The sequence below is a fragment of the Heterocephalus glaber genome, unplaced genomic scaffold, assembly GCF_053883595.1.
Source record: "Heterocephalus glaber isolate CG9 unplaced genomic scaffold, H.glaber_assembly_v1.0 deba00000347, whole genome shotgun sequence".
Lineage (NCBI taxonomy): Eukaryota > Metazoa > Chordata > Mammalia > Rodentia > Bathyergidae > Heterocephalus > Heterocephalus glaber.
The window spans coordinates 49,159,267-49,181,589 of NW_028258143.1; the positions used below are offsets into that span (position 1 = coordinate 49,159,267).

At 44.3% G+C, this 22,323-nt stretch overlaps 1 protein-coding gene across 2 annotated transcripts in view; it reads right to left on the reverse strand.

Annotated features, from left to right (window-relative positions):
* Positions 1-15,977: 15,977 nt before the first annotated feature.
* Positions 15,978-22,323, reverse strand: part of Lrp2 (LDL receptor related protein 2) — a 189,226-nt gene continuing 182,880 nt past the window's right edge. For both annotated transcript variants that reach the window (XM_013076946.3, XM_004857623.4), the window contains exons 77-79: positions 20,924-21,031; positions 17,792-17,863; positions 15,978-17,614 (exon numbers count right to left, since the gene is read on the reverse strand). In XM_013076946.3, the coding sequence (XP_012932400.1) occupies positions 17,453-17,614; positions 17,792-17,863; positions 20,924-21,031 (342 nt within the window). In that variant the 3' untranslated portion in view covers positions 15,978-17,452. The remainder of the gene's footprint in view (positions 17,615-17,791; positions 17,864-20,923; positions 21,032-22,323) is intronic.

Sequence of the window (22,323 nt, forward strand, 5' to 3'; positions counted from 1 at the left end):
GCAAAATAGTGAGGAAGCAGAGCGAGATTGTATGAGTCACACCACTGGCCCTGCAGCTCAGAGCTGGGGGAGCAGTAGGGACTATTAGTCTCTGCTTTGGGAAGTCTCATAGAGGCAGCTCCAGCCACAGGAGCAGCCAAGGACCCTTCTTACTCTGTGATTACATATTCCCAGAACATCAGAGCCACAACAATGAGCAGTTGAATGTGTCATTAGAGAAGGTCATCCACTTGGTTTCTATATTGCTTTGAATTATGAAAACTACCATTAAAAAAAATAAAGACCTTGATGAAAGAACATGTCCTCATACAAAGCCTTTAGTAACTTTGGGTCTGGTACTAATTGCTTTTGTGTTACCATGAACTTGCAGAGAGCATTGCTTTTCTCCCAGATAATGACAGCACCATTTCCTCTTGCACTTTTCTAGCACAGTGTAATGAAATGCAGTGGAAACCACAGGAAATACTGTGGTCAGGCTTTGAACTTGAGTTCTCACCCTCAGCCCTGAACACTATGACCGGGGTACTATGGAATAAGAAAAGGGAAAAATGTACTGGGGAGGTCCTGGTCCTTCTTTAGGTGACAAACCAGCTTTGGGGGTGGCAAGAGAAACATCCTTTGAAAATGACTGAAGGATCTGACTTCAGGCTGTTCAACTAAGAGGAAAGAAGAGATGTGAAGCAGAGATGTCTCCTGGCAGAATTGTGTAAGGCCCCCTCTACCTCTCGCCCCTAAATGGTTAAAGTAGCAATCACCCTTCCATTTCAGCTGGAAATGAAGCAAGATTGCCTGGGTACTTCTGTAAATCACCAGCAACAGTTGCAAAAGGTACAGCCTGAACTCAAAATAAGTTAACTGCAGAAAGAAAGTGTGACTGTACGACAGCAGAAAGACATTATTTATTGGATACTCTTCGTGTGAATGTGTGCTGTATTCATTATATGACTTACCTTCTCACCAACCATAGGCTTTAGGTGTCACAATGATGCTTCATTTTTACAGATGAGGAAATTAGAGATCCAGAAAAGGCTAAGTGAGGCACGCGCACGTGTGCGCGCACACACACACACACACACACACAACTAAATTGATCAATCTTGGCTCATTAGACAAGTGTGGGTGTCCCCATCTGTCCTGTCCCTTCCTTCACACACAAGGCAAGTTTTCAGAATTATCTACACATGTATTCATTCCTCTTTTAGCAAAGGCCATAGTAAAATCAGCTAATCTACAAAATATCTAATATTTTTACATAGGCCCACATTTACCAAGACTCCCTAAACTACCAATAATTCCTCTTTCCTCCTTCTATAGCAAAAACAGAAGGCTGAAGAGTATTTTCTGATTAATCCAAACTCTTCTATGATAGAAAAGCTACCCCCAGTACACTGAAAAGAAAAGAAAACTAGAAACTAAAAAGATGTGAGGTTTATTAGGAAACACTCTTGAGAGTACATGGGAACGGTCAGTAGGGAAATTAATCATGGCTTCCAGAGAAGCCAGGAGCTTTAAGTCAGCACGACAGGAGTTGTCACTATCCAGAGGTTCTGCACTTCTGCACCTGCGGCTCCAGGGTCACCCGATCTGGCCTACAGGGGCATCCCGGCTCCATCGCTAGGGCTCAGCAGTTTCCATAATCATCAAACAGCTGGAAGTGTAAGCTGGAAATGCTTACATGAGTGATTTCAAGGTAAGGTTTAAGACTCAATTGCTTTTTAAAATTAATTAAAGCAGCAAACAACAAAAAAAGCCACACAAAAATCTGTTATTTTTATGGACATAACTAGCATATTCAGGAACACAGCCCATGAAGCTGTTTCAAATGGGGTCGAGGGACAGACAGGAGGCAAAGGGGCCCCTGAGAGGCTCCAGGCACTTCATATGTGTTGTCGCTCGTTCTCACACGCTTCTCATCATAACCCTGAGATACACTTGTTCCTGCCACCATTCTGAAGAGGTTTCCTCAGACAGGTAAGTGCTTAGTCCAAAGGTGCACTGTGGGCAGCGCCTAAGGTGGGAAGTGAGCCCTGGTCTCTTTAACTCCCCCCATCTAACCTCTTTTCAGGGCGCACATTTAGTGAGGAAGTCCTGGACACTGTCCTTCCTCCAGGTGGCTGTGGTTTGAGTGCTGGACAATGCAGCTTCCAGGAGATTGGACAAGACACTTCCTGAAGCCAGCTCCGTCCCTGCTTCCACCCTTCACCCCAGTGCCCCCGGCCCAGCAATGAATGGAAATCAAGTGAAATTCCCCTCCTCGCTCGCATTTGTGCTCAATTTTGGGGCAGGGTTGGGGCAGGGTTGAAACATGGAAGGCCAGTGCTGTGATTTGGACGCCAGGGGGCGCCAGATGCTCACAAAATCCCTGGGATCACCAGCAAGGCCCCTGCTGCCCTTGCTTGATCTTGGATATTGGGAAAGAACATGGTCCTTCCCTCTGCCTCTGTCTAAGAAATCTCACTTCTAAATGGGCCAAAGTGCGCCATGTTTTGAAATAAGTTCGTTTCCAATAGGAATCGTAGTTTGGACAACCTAAATCCTATCTAGTACTATGAGACTATGCAGTACTACGAGAATACCATAAAAAGAACAGGTTCCCATCGTCTGATGGAAAACCCAAATCTTCCAAATTCAGCTATCACTGGCCTTTGGGTAACCCAGAGTAACAAAGAAAGCAATCAACCAATCAAGGATAAATGTAATAAAAAGCCAGGTGATCAAAAATACTCCAAGACATAAAAGAAAAATTGCCTCAAGCCCCACCCACCTCCCACACCCCCAGCTCGGTGTATGAGCCCACTTTCCTGAAGAGGGACACCAGTGGGTGCACTCGGCCATTTGGAGAAGCTGGCATGGCCTGCACAGGGAAAGCAGACAGAAGGGGCAGGGGCTATGGGCTGCTCTCGTTTTTCAAAGCCTCTTGCAGCAGCTCCAGGTGCCCTCCGTGTGGAGGCCTCTCAAAGCTGGGCTCTTGGCCATGGCCTTTGGAATAATTGGGTGCTGGTCACACAGGTTTGGCATTAAGATGCAAATAAGAACAGTCAAGTCTTCCACTCCATGCTTGCGGATCTATTGAAAAATTCTGCACTAACTTTGACTAACAAAATAGAAAGGAGGCAGAAAAAAGGCTTGCGACCCTCGCTTGATTCCACCCACTGACCTCCCTGCGCAGGAGCCAAAGCACTTTTGAGACCAGGGAGAGAGATGGCTGGGCTCCACTCACACCCAGGGACCGAGGCTGTGCAGACATTTTCACTTCCCCCTCGAACAAAAGCTTTGCTGTGGTTGAAATAGGCACCACTCAGCTCTGTCCATCAACTTCAGCTGCTCTATTTTCACTGCTACCAAGACATATGAAAAGCTGAAGTTTCTACAAAGCCCCCCTCAATGCATTCAGGGAACCGTGGGGAGGCTTAGCAGGGTCATGTCTGTAAACTTGCCAGGCCGCTCACTGTGCGTATCATTTCCCTACAGTCTCCCAGCCCGTCCCTCTCCTCCAAATAATCACCTTGGCCTCCGTACTGCTCCCTTTGTGTGGCTGCTCCCCGGAGATGGGGCTGCAGGGAGGAGCCTCAGGGGCAAGCACATCTTTATAATAAGATGTGACACCGAGTTTGGGGAATTGGCTGACTAAACATAATTATGAAGGAGAATTTTGCAGTGTTATCCAACACTGTTCTGAGACATAGTCATGAGGGGAAAGGTTGCCCCATCCCTACCACTCTGAGGACCAGGACAAGCACAGAGCAGGTACTGAGGGACCAAAGGACACCGTGCCAGTGGGGGAAAGAAAAAATGTCAGTCAGTAAAAACTCAGTCAACTGTCAACTCAAACCTAATATGAATGACTACATAGTAAGAAATAAATGAGCGAGACATGCTGAGTCCTTCAAAGATGAACTGCACTCACGTTCAAAACTCCTGCACTAGGGCCTGGGATTTAGCTCGGTGGTTCTGCTGCTTGCATCGAAAGCTCAAGGTCCCTAGTTCAATCCCTGGTACCAAAAACAAAAACAAAAAAAACCTCCTGCACCCTTTAAGAGCAATCAGAGCACAGGGACATTTCTTTGCCGTGGTGTCATCAGTGAGCAGGGATTTCAAGCTCTTGTTGTGAAGATAGCACCATGAGATTTGGGGCTGGAAATGGACAAGGATTATAGTTTATCTGAGGGTGCAGAACCAGGATGAGGAGCCTTGCTGCCCATCAGAACATGACAGGCCTACTGACATGGATGAGAAAGAATCCCTGCCAACTTCGAGGGTTGACAGAAGGTTTCTGCTATGCTTCCGGTCATACTCAGCCCTCAACCAGCATCCTCCAACTCCCAGTCCCAGCCCTCCAGTTTGTGATAACTGGCCTTGTTGTGGTAGGAAACATGGTTATGTACCCACTGCTTATATATCCCTCCCTTTGGTAGGGTTCTGGAAACACTATCCCCAACTAGGGCACCATGGCATCAGGGGAAATTGTGGAAGGAGAAATCTCTTTCTCTTCCCCTTCCTCCCCTGAAGCAGGTTGTGACACCTAGGAAGGCTTTCCTCTCCTTGCCCTAGAGCAGGTCCTAGACCCTCATTCAAGAAGATGGAAAGGAGCCAAAGTCACAGAGACACAGAGAAGACTGAACAAGAGGGCCTTGCAAAGTTTCCACAGGGTCATGACCACTAGGTAGGTCACACTCGTATGTTCTCCAATTATACTTCACAACTCTTCACTCATCATCAATCCTCAGCTTAGAAATATCCAAGTTTCTCTGTTGCTTTGGTCTTCATTCCACATAAAACTTCCATTAAATTAATTTGCATGCTTTTCTCTTATTATGACTTTCGTTATGGAGGTAACAGCTAGAACCCAGGAATGGATGAGGAGAGAAAATCTGTCCTCCTTGACCACTACACAGAAATCTTCTTCCAAGTGGCAAGACCTTCTGTCATTTTCCTACATTTTATCTTCTCTTACTGAGACAGGGACAGGTATTAGGAATGACAGCTTTTAGATGCAAAAATGACCTTCCCAGAGAACAGTACCAGAGCAACAGAGGAACCTGAGCTCTCTTGCTCCTGGCCATGGGCCATGGTCATCTCCTGACTGACAGGATATGCCTTGTACCTACTTCCTCAGCCTTTGCTCTTTCAATGGCGTCCCCTGGGTGCCTGGCAGTAAGCCCAAAGCTGCTACTTTCTGGCAATTCTCCTAAGACGGGGTGGAGGCAAGGATGTGGGGTTACATTTCAGAATTGCTTTTTAACTTCTCTTGTATAATATTTCTCCTTCTGCCTTATTTATTGGGACAACTAGGATAAGTACCCAGTATTTTTTGAGGTGATGCAGTATTTTACAGTCTAGGGAAATGTGTTAGAAGCTCTGCTATGCTGGATCAATCCCCAGGTCACCTGGCTTTTTTTCTAATCCTTTGGCAACAACTCCCAGCACTCCTACTGCGGCAGAGAGAGAGGCAGGAGGCAGAGGAAAGCGATTTGGCTGCCCTTCCGGTGAAACCGTCAAATCAGTTTTCCGTAGCTAACAAGGGGAGGCAGGGAACCCACTGGAAACAATTACACATTGTGTAATCTCTTGGATCCTTTAACATTTGCTCCCATCCGGCCAGCAACTCATATTCCTCTCTATTCCTCATGACAGGGAAAGCAGAGAAGACACCAATGGAACCCATAGGGTAAATCCCCAAATTTCCAAGGCCGTGTACAGTAGAAGTCTCTTTATAAGAGCAGCTCTCCAGTCCCCACATGACACCAGCCAAGAAGGTTACACTGCGGGCGGGGTGGGGCCATGGGTCTTCCTGGCAGTGGGGGAGGGGGGACAATATCTCCCTCTCTGCTCCCGGGCTCCTCTCCTGGTGGCCAGCTCAGTCCTTGTCGGCTGAAGGGGTGATCTGGTTATTCTTCTCCCCTTCCTCAATCCCGACATAGCCACAGCCACTGCTCTCTGAGAGGTGAAAGGCCCCCTCCCACCAGCATGGTAGGTCTTTGGTGGGGTCCTACTTACCTTTTGGATTTGCTTGTGTCCTCCCAAAGGCTCATGCGGTAAAGGCTTGGTCCCCAAGGTGGCGCTATTGGGAGATGGTGGCTCCTAGGTGGAACTCTACAAGTTGTAGGGCCCTTCAGCCCCTGGGAATGTGCTCTTGGGAGGTAGTTATCCTGTGACCTGTTGAGTTCTCAGGGGGCAGCTGCTGCATAAAGGAGCAAGCCAGACCCTCCATCCTCTCCACCTCCTGTGTTGGGTTGTATCCCTTGTTCCCGCATGTGCCCCCAACCTTCCCCTGGCCAAAGAGCCTGCACCATGCTGTTTGGACTTTGAATTTCCAAAACTGTGAGTTAAATCAATCTCTTTTCTTGATGAGTAGGCTGTATCAGGTATTTTATTATAGTGATGAAAAGCTGACTAATATTAAGTTACTAGATAATGACTTCACTCTTTGGGTTTCTTTGACACCTGAGTGTCTGCTAGTTTCACACACTTCCTTCCTTGCGACTGTGCCACACGCCCCTCAGGAGCCTGGCTGGGAGGGAATATGGATACAGATAACAGTCGGAGGGCCACTCTCAAGCCATCTTGCAGTGGGCCCCCAGACCAGCTGGTGTGTACACGCGCATGCTCTCTCCAACTTGGGCTCTTCCCATGCTGGCATACTTCCTGCTGTGTTACAGAGCCAAAGTATCCTTGGCTTCCATATTCTCCCTTCAATCCATTCAAGAGTTTCTGCACAGGGCCTGACCGGCAGCTGTAGTCTACCTTCACTCTCTCTGGGGCTTACAAGGTCTTGTTATGCAAATAGCACCCCCCAGAGCCCCTCCTCCTTCGCCTGCCCCAACTCACCAAGACAGGCCTGATTTGTCTGCTTCCAGGACAGGGCACAGAATGGGTTTCATTAATCATCTGTTTGGAATTAAGAATGAATTTCTCAGAGAAACAATGTGCCAACTGGTGGTCCAGGTCCCCCTCCTGCTAGCAAGAGCCCCGTGAATCCAAATTGGGGGCCAGCTGTAGAAATAACTGGACTAGACCTGCTCTGTGATTTGACAACAGACACACTCAGGAGGGAAGAGAAATCAGAAAAAAGGAAAAGAGAACGTCCTCCTTTCCCCAGTATAGGGCTTACCCTGGGAAAGTGCCTGAAACAAACCAAGCGCATTGCATCTTTGGCTTCCTGCCAACTCCCCCATGCACCCCTTTGCCAGCACCTAGAGACCTCCTCTTGACCATTCCAGGAAGCTTGCTGTGTGAAATCCAGCAGCCCACACCCCACTCAGGCCTGCCCACCCCTCCGCAGGCTCCAGGCACCATCATGAAGTCTCCATCTCCCGTCCCATCCCCAGAGTCCCTCTGCACACATCTGCCTGAGAGGGTCAAGTGCAAGTGCTCTGGTGGCCACTGGATGGGGATAGAAGTGGAAGCACGTGCAGGGGCACCTACTTTGGAGTCCCATCAGCACCAAGAAAAATGGTGTGGTCACTAGGGTCACAGCACAAATGAAACAGCGTCCCTGTCCACGTGGAGCCTAAACCTAGTGCATTAACTCATTTAGTCCCATAACAACCTCAGACTCCAGTACTGTCCTATCCTAGATTTACTCAGTAAAATACCTGAAGCAACACCTCCCAAGAATGAGCCAAGCCAGGCTGTGAGTGACGCTGTGTCCTGGGCCTCACTTCCTGGAGCCCAGAGTTCTCTGACTCCCAGCCCCCACCACACACAGGGGCAAAAATGTGGGCTCAGTAGCCCCAGATTGTCCTTGCTGTTCTCAGTTTCCCCCCTGCCTTGTCTTCTCAACCCATGGATTCTCATGGGACTTCGCATTTCCCCAGGTGACAAGGTGGGGGGAGGGGGGGCCTAGGAGCCCTGGGCCATACCTAACCTGGCAGTTTCTCTGTGGCCACAGTCCCCATGAACCCAATTAGAGGTTTTCTGAAGCCTTCCCTCAGCCTCAAGAAAGGGAAAGTATCAAAAAGCAGAGTTGTGTAGATAACTTCATCTTAAAATAAAACATAGAATGCATTTCTTCAATGGCTATTACCTGGAATCTATATGATTGCTACATTTTACCCATGCAACAATTTAAATTGTAATAAATTTCCTTTATAATCCACCAATCACTAGCCAGTGAGTTAAAGGAGCAAAGGGCCGAGTCTGAAGAGACCAATTTCCCAGGAGGTCTGAGAAGCAGACACAATTAAGTCAAAGCCAGCTCAGTCTCAACCAGCCTGGGCTTCTCTGTATTTCAGTACCAGTTTAGTTCTTCAGGCTGACTCATCGTTCTGCAGAGGAAAATAGAAATGGCCCAGGACATGCTTCTTCTGCCAGGGTCTGACCCTAGAGAAATGCCCTATTGTCTGCTACATCACAACATCTCCCTTTCTACGCTAAAGAATGTTGGGTGCCACCTCTTTCCATTTCTAATCCTGTATTCTCAGAAGTCCACTGGCCCTCCCCTCCTCCTGAAACATTTATCACATGTGTAGCTCTAGTCAGCAAAAGAGTATGACTCAGAAAGAGCTCCCCTGCTCGCTCCCATCCTTCCATCCCTGCAAAGCTCACCTTTCCTCACTCAGGGGCCCCGGGGCCAGCCCTCCCTGCCCCTCCACCTCCTTCCCCAGGGCACGGCCAAAAGGACCAACCTCACACACCCAGGCTGCCAGTGAGAGTTCACCTCAGGAATCAAACCAATAAAGAGGAGGGAAATAGAAAGAGAGAAGGAGGGGAGACTTGGGGGCACCCAAGAGACCGAGATAGAAGGGTTTGGAAATCTTTTTCTAGTGCTTAATCTAGGAGTGGCTGTTCCATCAGAAAACTTGGCAAACGGAGGGCCAGGTCATCTTTATTTGTAGGTTAATTTATCTTTTGGTTCATGCAACACAGTCCTGGCTAGGTAACCTGTTCTGTTCTGTTCGGTTCGGTTCGGTTCGGTTCGGTTCAGTTCGGTTTGGTTTGGTTCGGTTCTGTTCTGTAAATCAAGAATGCCAGAATATAGGAATGGCATAAGATGTTAGTTGAAGACTTGACATCATGGCCCTTCTGGAGCCCTCTTCAGGCACAGGCACCTATGCCTCAGCTGCTGAGGGTTCACAGCTGCACCTCCCAATGGACTTGTCCCGAGCCAGGACAGGACACTGCCCCATCCAAGGCTTTGAGGACTATTGGTGGCCATGCCTGGCTGATGGAGCCATCCCAAAGCTTGGTTCCTCTCTGTTTGGGACAACTCAGAGGGACCATTCTGAGTTCCACAGCATCCTATAGCATTAGTAGAGGCCTCCATGAAAATTGCAGCACAATACAGATTTTTCTTTCTTCCTTCTTCCCCTCTTTACAGCTGTATACATGGCATTTCAGAACACTTTTGAGATCCCACAAAGTTCATATTTAATTTCATAAAAACATAGATACAAGCATCTTTCATACATATATGATGACAAGTCTTCCATTCCTCCAACATGAATGTTAACTGAGTAAAACAAGCTATAACTTAGCAGTATGTCAGCTCTGTGCTATCCACCATAGCGTTCTCTCCACCATGAATACAGTTATGCTGTCATCTGGCCTGTGGGCTGCCCAGCCCTGGGTTGGATGGGCATTCACAGGTGGCACCAGCACACCCCTGTGCCTTATGAACTGCTTCAGTGGGGAAGGATACTGTCTAGTGCACAGACTTCCCCAAACCTTTTCAGTCAGCTTCACTAAGGAAACTGTTGAATTGTGGACTTTCAGAAGCAGATGAGAATTTAGAGGGCATTTCATCCAGCAGTTTTAAACCTGCAGTCCACTGACTTTTAGAGAGAAGAAATAGAGCTCTTCAAATTATTTTCAGTATTTTAAAAAGACAATTAAAATGGTGTGTTTTATCATTTAATAGCAGGAGTGAACATACTCATCAATATCAAAAAATCAGTTTATTATTAAGTTCGGTGAACACACTCAGCTCTCACTAGGTGCTGCTCTCGAGCCAAAGAAGAGAAGGAGATGAAGAGAAGATGCATACACATTAGCTTACTTTCTAGAGAGAAGGATAGACAAAAATTGAGTAAAAGTTTACTTAAGAGGATGACTGTAGTAGTCAGCTTTGCATCTTTAAACAAAATACCTGCAGCAGGTAACTTCATAAAAGAAAAGGATTTTTAGCTCACCATTTTGGAGGTTCAAGAGCACAGCACCTGTATCAACTGAGTTCTGATGAAACCTTCATGGCAAATGGCAGGTGGCAAGGTGGGAGGTTGTATCAGAGCTGACCTGTCTCAAGCCAGAAAGTAGAGAGAGGCTGGCATCCCACAATCCCTCTGAGTGACCCCTGATCTATGAACCTCCACTACGCTCCATCTCTTAAAGGTTCCACCCCTTGATAGTGTCACTCTGCAGAACAATCCTTAAGTCACATGGATTCTTGGAAAATATTCAAGACACAAGAAAAATAATCAATGATGTGACACAGAACACAGAGAATGGAAACTTCTTTAGATAAAGCAGACAGGCAAGACCTTGCTGAAACTGAAAACTGTGATTTGAGTTAATTGTTTAAAAATGGAAAATGAAGTCATTGCCACTCAATAAATACAACTCTTTTGATAGATGATACCTTTAAAAGCATGGCCCTGTGGAATTAATAAAAGGAGGGATCTTCTTTTGTGAAATAATGAAAACCACTGATCTGATTCAATCCTCCATTTAAGAAGTACACATAACTTGTTGGGATCACATTGATAATTCTCAGCAAACTTGGAATATGACTTGGGTTTCTCACTCCCTAGAACAGGCTTTTTCCATTTCATTGTCCCTCAAACCCCAGAGATGACCAGGAAGCAGTATGGACTACAGCAGGAAATGTCATTCTGAGCTGAAGACTCCTGAGCTCAAAACCTGGGCTTTGTCACTAATTAGCTGTATGACCTCAGGCAGGCTGTTTAATGCTGCCTCAGTTTCCTCCTCCATAAAATGGAGATGCTAATAACAGTACCTCCTCCATGCTGTTATTAACAGCCATGTCACATGGAGCCTTAAGAGCAGAGTAGCACATGGAAACTGTTGATAGATGCCAGCTCCTGCATTCTTGAGTGCCTTTCTAGCCTGGTCTCAAAAGGCCAAAAATCCAGCGTGGTGTCTGGCAGCCTTCTCTGCAGCTCTGTTTAGGACAGAAGCACTGTTAAACTTTAGGGCTTAACTGCCACATGGGAGGGGTGGAACATCGCCTCTACCTGCATCTCATGAACTTTTGACAATGGCTCATTACCTCTCCATAATCCTTGTTTTACTCCCCAGATGTTTATATAGCATTTTAGCCATTCTATTCTATTTAAATCCTAAGTCCCAGTATTCTAGAAGAATAAAAGTGTTGATTTAAATGGCACCAGAGTAGCATCACATGCATGAACTCCTCAGAACAGTTAAGTGTTTGTGGCTGAACCATCCTGTGAGGCAGGCAGGATCCATCTGTGCCCTGTGGTCATTCATCGGTCACTGGAGGCTCAGGAGTTAATGGGAGGACTTCTTTCCTGCCTTAGGCTTTATATTTTTTTCCATTTATTAATTTAATTTACACTTACTCAGCATCTAGTAAGTGCTGGGTTCAATATGGGGCTCTGTTGAAAGCTACCCATTGCCTCAGAGATGCATACAGTCAGAGAGAGACACACGAGAAAGGACAGCCACACACACAGAAAGGCTGGAGTGGACCTAAAAGGTCTGTGGGAGTGCTGACAGGAACACCAACCCCTCTGGGTAAAGAAAGACCCACCCAAGAAATTACAAATAAAAATCGAGGATACAGTTATCTGTCTGAGCTGTGTGACACCAACATCTATTTTGAGGCTAAGCTGAGAAAAATCACTAGAACTTTCTTTCACATCTTTCTGCCTCTTTGTTTTCAAGAAAGACTCAGACACATGGCATAACACAGCAGGAGGCACACGTCTGAATCCAGCCATCTTGGCAGGTTTATTTCTGCACAGGCTAAATGAAGGTGGTGTGGTTCATTATATACTAAGTGCTAATGATATCCCTGAAGAAAGGTTAATTGCAGTCGGCACAGCTTGTCAGGGCTGGCTTGGCTTTTCTGAGGGAAAAATCTTGTACCTAAGTGGGGAAGGAGTGACCTACGAGTCAGCCCACCACAAGGAGAACCCTCATGTAGCCAAAGGTCTCTTGTTAAATTGCCTGCGTGTTACCTGAGGCAGGGCCATGACACACACAGCACTAATGGATTTATCTACACTCCAAGGAACACAGGTCCCTGAAGGCTCCTTTTGGACAGGAAGCATTGCTGGAGTTTGGAAAGGGTTTAATACCAGGAAGCTACTGGGCAGCCCTGCCAAGCGACCCAGGGATGGAGAGTAGTTCAATCTGGGTGGGTTACAGCTAGATGTTTCCTTGCCAGTCTACATTAGATCTCAGCGAAGCGTAATGGTGTGGAGTGCAGACACAAGTTATCTGCTTGTCTGTGTAAGTCCTGGATCTAACATCTACTGGCCATGAGATCTGTGCAGGTGATTTAACCACTCGTGCCTCAGCTTCCTCGTCTGTAACCTGGAGATGGTAACAATCTACCTCATGGAATTTTGGGGAGGAGTAAATGAGCTAATATTGGAAGGTGATTAGAAGTCTCAGCAGAAAAGTAACATTTTATAAGTATCTGCTGTTTTTGTTGCTGCTAGACAGTATGGTTCTCTCAGAATCCACTGGAATTTAAATGGAAGAGGCAAAGGCAAGTTTTTCCTAAGCCATGATCTTGTGCTAAGAATGATGTATTGTTTTATACTCTACAGAGCATCTTTCCATGTGTTATCTTGATCTTGTGATCCATAAAATAATAAAACATTAGGACTTCCCTTATAAGGCTTCCAGCAGGATTCAAGTATTCACGTAAAGTGTTCAGTGTTAGCTGTTGCTGTTTAATAGATGCTTACTCGGTATTTGTTGAGTGAATGAATAAATATTACTCTTGTGATTGTGCTGTGGAGTTTATCCCTAGATTTTCAAAGATTCTTTTTTGTTGACATTGAGGACACAAAGGATTGAACCCTGAATCTCACAAGTGCTACATTTTACCACTGAGCAACACCCCAGCCTATTTCTGTTTTTCTTTTTTTTAAACCAGAAGCTGAAGCTGAGAGAAGCTCGGTAGTTTTCCTGAGGTCACCCAGCTAGTTAGGGAGAGTTGTGGTTATGAATCCTATCTGGGCTCTTAACTGTAGCTCCAAGATTCCAGAACTGATTCCTGTCCCCCGGGTTTTCTGAGTCATTAGCATGGGTGGGTTTGCACTTTGAACACCTCAGCTGTGACCCATTCTGAGAGGGAACTTACATGGACATCATAGCTAACACATTCATGTGACTTTTCTAAGTGTGGTTTTAGCTGCGCTGGGCTAGGCTAAGCTGAGATTTCTGATATCTTTCCATGGCTCTGACACAGTCAGAAGTTTGGAAGGAAATAATCATGCCTTCATGATTCCCAAAGGAATCATGGGCAGCCTTCCAAGGCCATCTCAAAAAACAAAAACAAAAGCAGACCCCAGATATCCTACTGATGATTAAAACTTTAAGTTTAAAATTTCATGTGACATATACTTTACCAGAATTAAAAATTAGGGCCAGGGATGGAGCTTAGTGGCACTGTGCCTGCCTAGCAAGTGCAAGGTCCTGAGTTCAATCCCCGGTACTAGAAAAAAAAGAGAGAAAACATTAAAGACAAAAAGATCAAGTTTAACTTTCAAAGAAGGGAAAATTATGATTAATTTACTTTTGAGTTTATTTATGCTTTAACCCAGAGTCTATTCATGGACCTCTCATCCCATCAGAAGTGAACAGGAGGCCATTGATTCTTCGAGGTGGACACCTGCCTCTCAGGCTAGCCTCAGACCCTGGCTCCTGACTCAGTCCCTCTCGTGCCTTAGGAAACTCTCTAGGGGCCAAGGCCCCTCAATGTGACTGCTCCATAAATATGCCCGGGAGCTCCAGCTCCATGAAGGATGTTTGCACCAGTCTCTTGCAAAAAAAGAATCCCCATGGCAACTGTCAGCCTTGAAATTGACAGGTAGGCCTGCAGATGCTAAAAAAATAAAAAATAAATTTAAAAAATGTATGCCTAAAATGTACCAATAAAAATTAATTTTAAAAAAAGCATTTTCGCCAGGGATTTAACTCAGTGGTTTCGCCACCTGCTGCGCAAGCGCAAGGACCCGAGTTCGAGCCCCAGTACCAAAATAAATACATAGTAAAAAAAGCACTTTCTAAAACATATCTGACAACTCACCTAAAGTACTTGGAGATGAAAGTAAGATGCTCTCATTGAATCTGTGTTCTTTGAAGTTACTGTAACAAGTTTAGAACTTACTGAAACAGCTGCAGTGAGTTTGAAATGAACTAAACCCAAACGAAGACTGGAATGGAGATAAATTACGCAGTCACGTCACTTGAAAGCTGGCGAATTTAGAGATACCCTTGTCCAACCCCTTCAGTTTCTCTGGGAAGCTACTGATCTGCAGGGAGGTGAAACTTACTCCAGGTCCCCAGGCCAGTGAGAGCTCACTGTCCCCATCAGAAGTATAATTGCCCGTGTGACTACAGTCTGTACGCACTCTAAACAAGACTCCTGGCAAAGACCACAGACAGATAAATGAACTTCCCAGCCCAAAGCCTAGGTACCATCTCCATAAGTTATGTAATGAATCTGGTTCCTTTAAGGTTTGGGGAAATGGTGGCAAAGCATTGACAAGAACAGCGTGAGGTTGCTTATCTTCCAAAGCCCAAGTATCTCTCTCAACTGCTTTATTCTTAGAAGTTGCCCCTCTCCCCGCTCCAAAAACACACAACTAACAAAAACATAGAAACAATATGCAGTTGCATTCTTGGAAACAGATATTCCCTACCTGTCCTTGTAGAAAAAGCCTCTTCACTGTCAGGAAAGGCCCAGAACTTTCTGAGTCCTCCTATTCTCTTGGCTCCTAAAGTTCTCCCAAGGAAATTACATTAATAGTTGGGCTCAGGGAAACAAAAACATAACTAAAGAAAAGTCCTTTGTAATTGAATTTGGGAACACAGGAAAACATGAAAGAATAAATTCATACATCAGTTCATTCTTTCGTTCAACAAAGGTACTACAAGAAAGACACTGGGGATTCTACTCAAAGGGGCTCCACCCCTCTAAGTGGAACAAGAAATGTTGGTGAGAAAGAGCCCTTGGAAGGATCCAGGGAAGGTCCATTTCAGCGATGGCTCTGCTCCCCATGCTGTGCCCTGATTATGCATTTTAGCTTTCTCAGCCTTGGTTTTCCCCACCTTTCATACACACAAGTGTTTATTATCTTTTCTATTACCACCCAAAGACAATGAAACACACTAAGTTAACATCTCTACTGCAGCTTCCTTAAGGATGAGATAGATAGATGGAATTTCAAAGATCCAAATAAAATCTTGATCATGCCCATAATAGCCTCCATTAAAAAACAAAGAGCTGCTATTTCTATTTAAAATAGTTGTCAAACCTGCCTGGGCATTAGTATCACCTGAGGAGTTTTTAAAAAGACATAGATGCCTCTTCCCTCTTCCTTCTACTCAAAGACTTCCTTTATGCCAGGCAGCTGGCCACACGCTTTACATACGTTTTCATATCGGATTCACACAACCAGTTACAGAAACAGCAGCTGACACCGATGGCCTGTCCCCTGTGATGAAAGTAATGGGCTGTGAACTGTCCCCACGGCAAGTGTCACTAGGAGAACACTGGTTGGAGGAACAGGAATGTGGCCCCTTCCTTTCTGATCTGCACTGGCCATAAACAGCATTCAGGGAACGACATGCTAAGCAGGACTCTGACTTCAATTAGTTTCTGAGGACTGTTTGTTTCCCATAGGTTATTCCAGAACATCATGGACACAACATGAATGCAAAGGCTTGTTGATTTTCAGACAAACTGCTCTGGATTCAGGTCCAGGAAGAAGAGGAGTAAAATCACTATGACAGCATTCAAGCACATACACAGAAGATTCTGATAAAATACACATTTATTAGAAATTTTTCAGCAGCATCATTTCCAGTTATTTTTCTAATCAAGGTATGTTTCCAAGTAATTAAAATCAGCACTCAAAATATGAGCAACAAATATTTTGAGAACTCAGGAATAAAATAATCAGTAGTACATTTCATTCATTCATCCATCCAGCCATTCATTCATTTTTGAAGAGACCTTTTATTTTTTTTTTTTTGGTACTGGGGATCAAACTCAGGACCTTGTGCTTTCGAGGCAGGCAGCGGAACCGCTGAGCTAGATCCCCAGCCCTATTCATTCATTTTTTAACAAATATGCAATATTAGCACAGAGAACTAGGAATGCTACTGGCTATGGAAATGTGTATTCCTGCCATGGCTGCTGTGGTGGAGACTCTAGCATCTACTCTAGAGGGAGCTGAGTTGTACAGTACATTCTGATACCAATGTACGGATTTAGGCAAAGGACCCAAATAAGGCTCAGTAAAAATGGTTTCCCTTTCTAGTCATGTTCAACTTAGGAAATAAATAGGCATTATAATGATAATTTCACACACAGAAACAAAAACCCAGTTGAGGCTTCATTATACTGGTATTTGTTTTGCACCTTACTTTAAGAAGACACAGATTTGGTTTTAGTGATTCAGCTAACTGAGCTCCAGTCACTAGGGGAGGTGACCACCTGAGAAGTTGCTCCAAGGGCCATCAGGGGAAGGAGCTCATTCAACTAAATGTGGACTCAGTGTAGGACACCTACACCTAATGACATGGGTTTCCTCATCAACATTACAAACAAAAATGTCATCTTGGTAGCTAGTGAGAGAACACGTGAAACAGAATTTTCTGGGTAGATAACAGAAATATGCGGAAGGGTGAAACTGAATTGCTTTTTCCACCTTTTGTACTGTCTGAGGCATCCATAGTCAACCCAGACGTGTATACAACAGGGTCCTCTATCGATATCCATTAATCAGGTTGACACATAACACCGAACATTAATTAAGTGCTGAGGTGTAAAAATGGACCCAAGAGTGAGGCCTGGACTCCTTTCCTAGATGGTTTTAAAGGAAATACAAGTGGTTTCCCCTTCTTTAGACATGACTAAGGGCCCCCGCCAATTCTTCTCCCCACCGGATCATGTATTATAATGATCACCAACCAATTCAACAGATACTTTTATCAGCAAATTCAGTGATGTTATTATCTTTCCAAAATTTACAAATGTACAATATATTTATAGCATTACCTTCAGACAACTTCAGTGCAAAGATATACATATAGTACATCGTGATATTTGTAAAAATATGAAACAGCATAAGTAAAAAAGACACACAAGACACTTCCAACTATAAGCAACCAGAGAAAAAATATATATTTTTTTATGAAGTACTGAATGTTAACTTTTTTCATTTGTTTGTAAAAAATATACGTGCAAAAGTTATGTTTCTAATTATTCCCTAGGTGGCTGGCATGGCTATGCCTCAGAGTCTTCTTTAACAAGATTTGCAGTGTCTTTAAAAGTGTCTTCTGTTGCAGTGTACCCGGGAGATGGGCCTCTTTTCTGAGAAGTTTTAGCAGGAGGAGAAGGAGATGGAGGTGGGGCTGCAGCCACATATTCTTTTTGCTCGTTGTCCATCTGCAACCACAGAAACGGGAATTGGTCATTTATTCCCCCCAACATGACTGGAAGCAGTTTTGAGTGAAGACTGATCTTTGTCAGCTTGCTCAGAACAATCTGAGTGTCTGTATGTTCAATCAAACCAAGCAAATGATTTCCGAAAAGAATGTGCTAAAAAAAAGTGTTAAAAGTTACCTCTGCATAGATTGGATTCTCAAAGTTGGTGGTTTGTTTGGGTTTTCGTTTGAAGATACTCCATTTTGTGGCCTACATGAAATGAGAAAAGCAAAAACCTTTCAGTGATGGAGTTTTGTTTTTTGGTTGTGTGTGTGTGTGTGCACATGTGCACACATGAGAGATCATTTGGGTTTCTTTTCCTTTTGTCTAGGTCTTAAAATTTCTCCTCACTGAAAGACAAACCAATATGGGATACAGCTCATGTGGTAAATCATTCAGTTCTTCCTACCATCCCTGAAGGTATGGGAAACTCTCCGGGCTGTTTTCATCTAATAATTTCAAAACACTTCCTTGATTTGAAACACAGTTTAGGAATCTGGACCCATAACCCCTAGCTTTGCCATGCAGATCACTCTGACTACTTCAGCATAGAGAGAACAAATGAGAACAAAACACCCAAGAGGACTCTGGAGAAAATGAGGTCGCTGGGGCTGCACAGAACTGCAGGGAAAATTGTAATTCTCACTTCTTGATTCTCAGCCAGTTCAAGAGTATTCCCTCTTACTTCATCAATTCCTCCTGTAATCATCACAAAAGAATAATAAAAACAAAAATAACATTTATTGAGTGTTTATTATGTGTCAGGGATTATTCTAAGAGTTTAAAGGTTTCTGACTTAATCCGTTCAACAGCCCTTCGAGGCTGGTTCTCTTCTTGTCCGGCTGGTATGTTGGGTGCTGGTCACAGCAAAATTAAATAGCTCAATTATTGGGTAAGAGCAGGCAATGATTCTCCAGGAACTCAGAAGCCCATACCCTGAAGGACCAAAAAAAAAACACCACCCTAGAAAATGGTGGGTGGCCACCCCCTTACTGAACAAAGCCAGCAGGTGATAATAAGGAGAAAGCTACTCCGACAGGTAGCTGAGGTTGTTCACATGTTTTATGGGATGTGTCTTGCTCTGAGGAAGTCGAGACCGGCATGTGAAGTAGAGAACACATGAGGATGGAAGAAGTGAGAAAGGCCATTCATTTACTCCATACAAGGTGCCACCAAGGGGAAGGCGAAGACACGCAAGTCTGAGCCCTGCCTCTCGAGGCCGAGGCTTGAATTCTTGTAAGCCACTGCTTCAGTATAGAACGGCTCCTTGAAGTTAAGCAACTGGGAACTAAGAAGAGAAATTATCCAGTGGCCTTGACTTTTATCCTATTGAGAGATCCCGTTCATGTCAATACAACTTTCGGGAAATGAAAAAACTGAGTCATAAGAGTTCATGTTCTTAACTTTGAGTCCTTTCAGTGTATTTACTGGTGAAAGGTAAATTCACAAGATTCCTTTGCATATTAACATCAACCTCAGGTGATTTTAAACAAGTGCTTCCACTGTTTTTATTTATTATTTGCTTTTTTTTAGATGGGGTCTCACTCTGTAGTCCAGGCTGGCTTCAAACTCAAGATCCTCCTGCCTCAGTCCCTAAGTGTGGGATTATAGGTGTGCACCAAGATTGCCTTTGTTGCTTTTAAGCGAACTGGCTCCTATCCAGTGCCCAAGGGACCACGGACACAGGTCGATCTCTGGACACAGCATGGAGAGCAGACCTCAGAGAGTTTCACCTTCAGCTGGCTAGGAAAGTAAGAAGAAGAAGCAATATTACACAAAGATGGAGAAGAGAAAGAGAGGGACTACAGTTGGTGAAGGATGCTGTCCCTGAAACAGTCTGTGTTCAGTCTGCTTCTGAGGACTGGGCCAGGTCAGAGGTTCTAGCCTCCCCCACTGCACTCCCCTTCCTGCTTGGGCTGGGAACAGCTCTGTCCAGTCAAGAGGCCTGGCAGGCTTAAAATGAACTGAGAAAAAAATGTCTAGAACATAAAATAAATCTGGCACTGTCTTGGGGTTAAATCAGATCTAGGGACCAAATGTGTGACATTCAAGTACTCTGGTATCTGTGAAAACTTAATCTTCAACATCCATTTTTAAATGGAACTTAAGGAGAAAAAAATCAGTCCTTTGAAAAATATGAAACTGAACATGCCTTTCTGTGACAACGCGTGTGTATTTGTATCTACATGTGTGTGTGTTTAGAGAAAGGCATAAGTAATGAGATATAAAAATGTGGACAGAGACCTTTGATACAAGCTCTTCTCAGCAGTATCAACTTAGCTCATAAATTTTCATTTTTACACAAACAAGTCGAACTGGGACCAGTGTCTGAGGTGATTCATAGCTGGAAATCAAACAAGAATTCCAGTTCAACTTTGTGGATACCAGTTGTATTTACAGAATATGCAACTTCAGAAGTAGTGATTGAATAAAATGGCACTAACTTAGAATTTATTTCTTTATATTTATTTACTAAAGGTAGCACCTTAGAAGTGAGACATTCCAGATCTTATTATTCTCAGCTGAAGAGTATGTGATATTTCTGCAGTCACACTGAATTATGGGAGACACTAATGGGCCAGGAGTACTGAATTGCTCCACAATGTGCAAGACAGTTTTGTAGCCCTAAGAGCTATCCCATCCAATATGATGATGGTGCCCCTAGTACAGGACATTACTGAGGACTCTGGGACCCAGAGGTAAAATGACTTATCCAGAATCAAATAGATCTGAGACAGCTGCTTGTGTCCACTGAAACTAGCAATATATATCTGCAGTAACACAGAGTTTTACAGCACACGTACTTGCTGAATTTTTTTTTCTGCATTCCACAGTCTCTACATTGAAAGGTCCAGCAGGCTTGATAAAGAGACTCTATCATATGGCCTTTTTTCTTTTAATCTCCAGTATTCAATGCTCTGAGTGGCACACTGAGGGAAATACTGTTGGTTGTATGACTGGTCAGACAACCTCAAGGGTGATGAATGGTCTGATAGTGGATAGATAAAGCTGGTAGAAATTAGTACCACCTAGTGGTAAACATTGGCAATAGCAGTAGTGCTAAAACCATTTTACACAAGGAAGGATCATTTATATGTATCCTGACACAGTAAAATCTTTATTTATGCTAAGTAGCTATCTCAGATTAGATGCCCCTGTTGTGAAGATGCTTAATCCAAGAGTCTGTCCTTTGCAACATGATCTCTCACAGATTAACACCAACCCAGCAATTCCAAGGTGCACATCATTTCAGGACTCAGTCCCTATTACCTGTGTTCCATCAGCATCTGGGGAAGTTGGCTTTGGCTCTGGAACTAGCTCAGAAGGGTTTTGGGGGGTTCCATAATTCTTGTTTTCCACATTTTCAGATAGAGTCACCTGTGAACATATTGAAGACCCTTAACCAGTTTTGAAAGAATTCAATAATATTTAAATTTGCCACAAAGTTTCTTATCAACCTTTTGGTTTGGTTCACCATCTTGTTTCCCACAGACATGGTGAGGCACCATTTTTATTGTATGAGCAGACCCAGACCCCACAACTAAACACCACTCCCATCTCCCCCAAATCCAGAGCACCAAGCATGAAGTCATCTCTGTCTTAATCCTGAGAGCAAATACATTCCTCACTGGTCACATTCTCTCTTATTAACAGCAACTCTTAATATACCCTCTCTGGCTCCTTAGCCCACTATTGACCATATTTTTGGATAAAAAGACACTCTGATTGCATGTGACAGCCAAACCCCAGAAGAACAGCATGAATAATTCCCCAAACTCAATAGTGAACTGAGAATCCCATCTTCGAATATTAAGAATAAAATTATAACTGCTTCTCAGCCTTTTGGCTAAGATCAAGTGCGAAGAATAAAATTATAAATTTCAGAGGATTACTTAAGAGCTGAACTTTAAAACAATGTATAACGAAATTTGTAATCCTCTACACATTTTTATATAACACTCATACAATTCCCAGTTTCTCTCTGAAACCCAAATTTGCATGACTAGATAAATTACAGGGAAGATAATCTGCTCCTTTTCCTATGCATCTTTTACAGTCACTACTTTGTTTCCTCTCAAACATGCACAAATGTTCATATACCCAGCCTCACTCTGTTTCAAGGGCAAATGCCAGATGAAATGTCGTATCTGCTTCATCCTGTATTAAAGTTTTGCTCTCTAGTTAGCAAAGGATCAGGTAAAATGCTTCCAAGATTCAAATATTTCTGCTCTTAGGAAAGCTGTTCATGAAATAAACATTTCCAGCTTGTGTTAAAATATGCCACATGCTGAATCCAAAAGAAGCTGGCGAGGCATGAGGACTGAAAGTCATTCATTGTCGCTAACGACAAGGCCCCTGAGACAAAGGTTGTGCAGTGATGGGCCCTCCCACAGCTGCTGGGGCTCCTGGTGCAGGCCTGATGAATTCTCTCCCTGCACCTGAACACCCATCTCTGCTCTCAGCTTCACTGACAAATGAGGGAGCAGCAGAGCTGCACCAAAGGGAACTTCCATGGCTGCCTGGCAACCTTGGAGACCTTCCTGCTTTTCAGAGAAGTATGGCACAGGCAAGCATAAGGAGGTCCCTCTCCCTGTTGCCCACCTCAAATCACACCCTCAGGATACTGATCATTCACTCACTCACTTCCCAAATATTTAGAGGGGCACAGT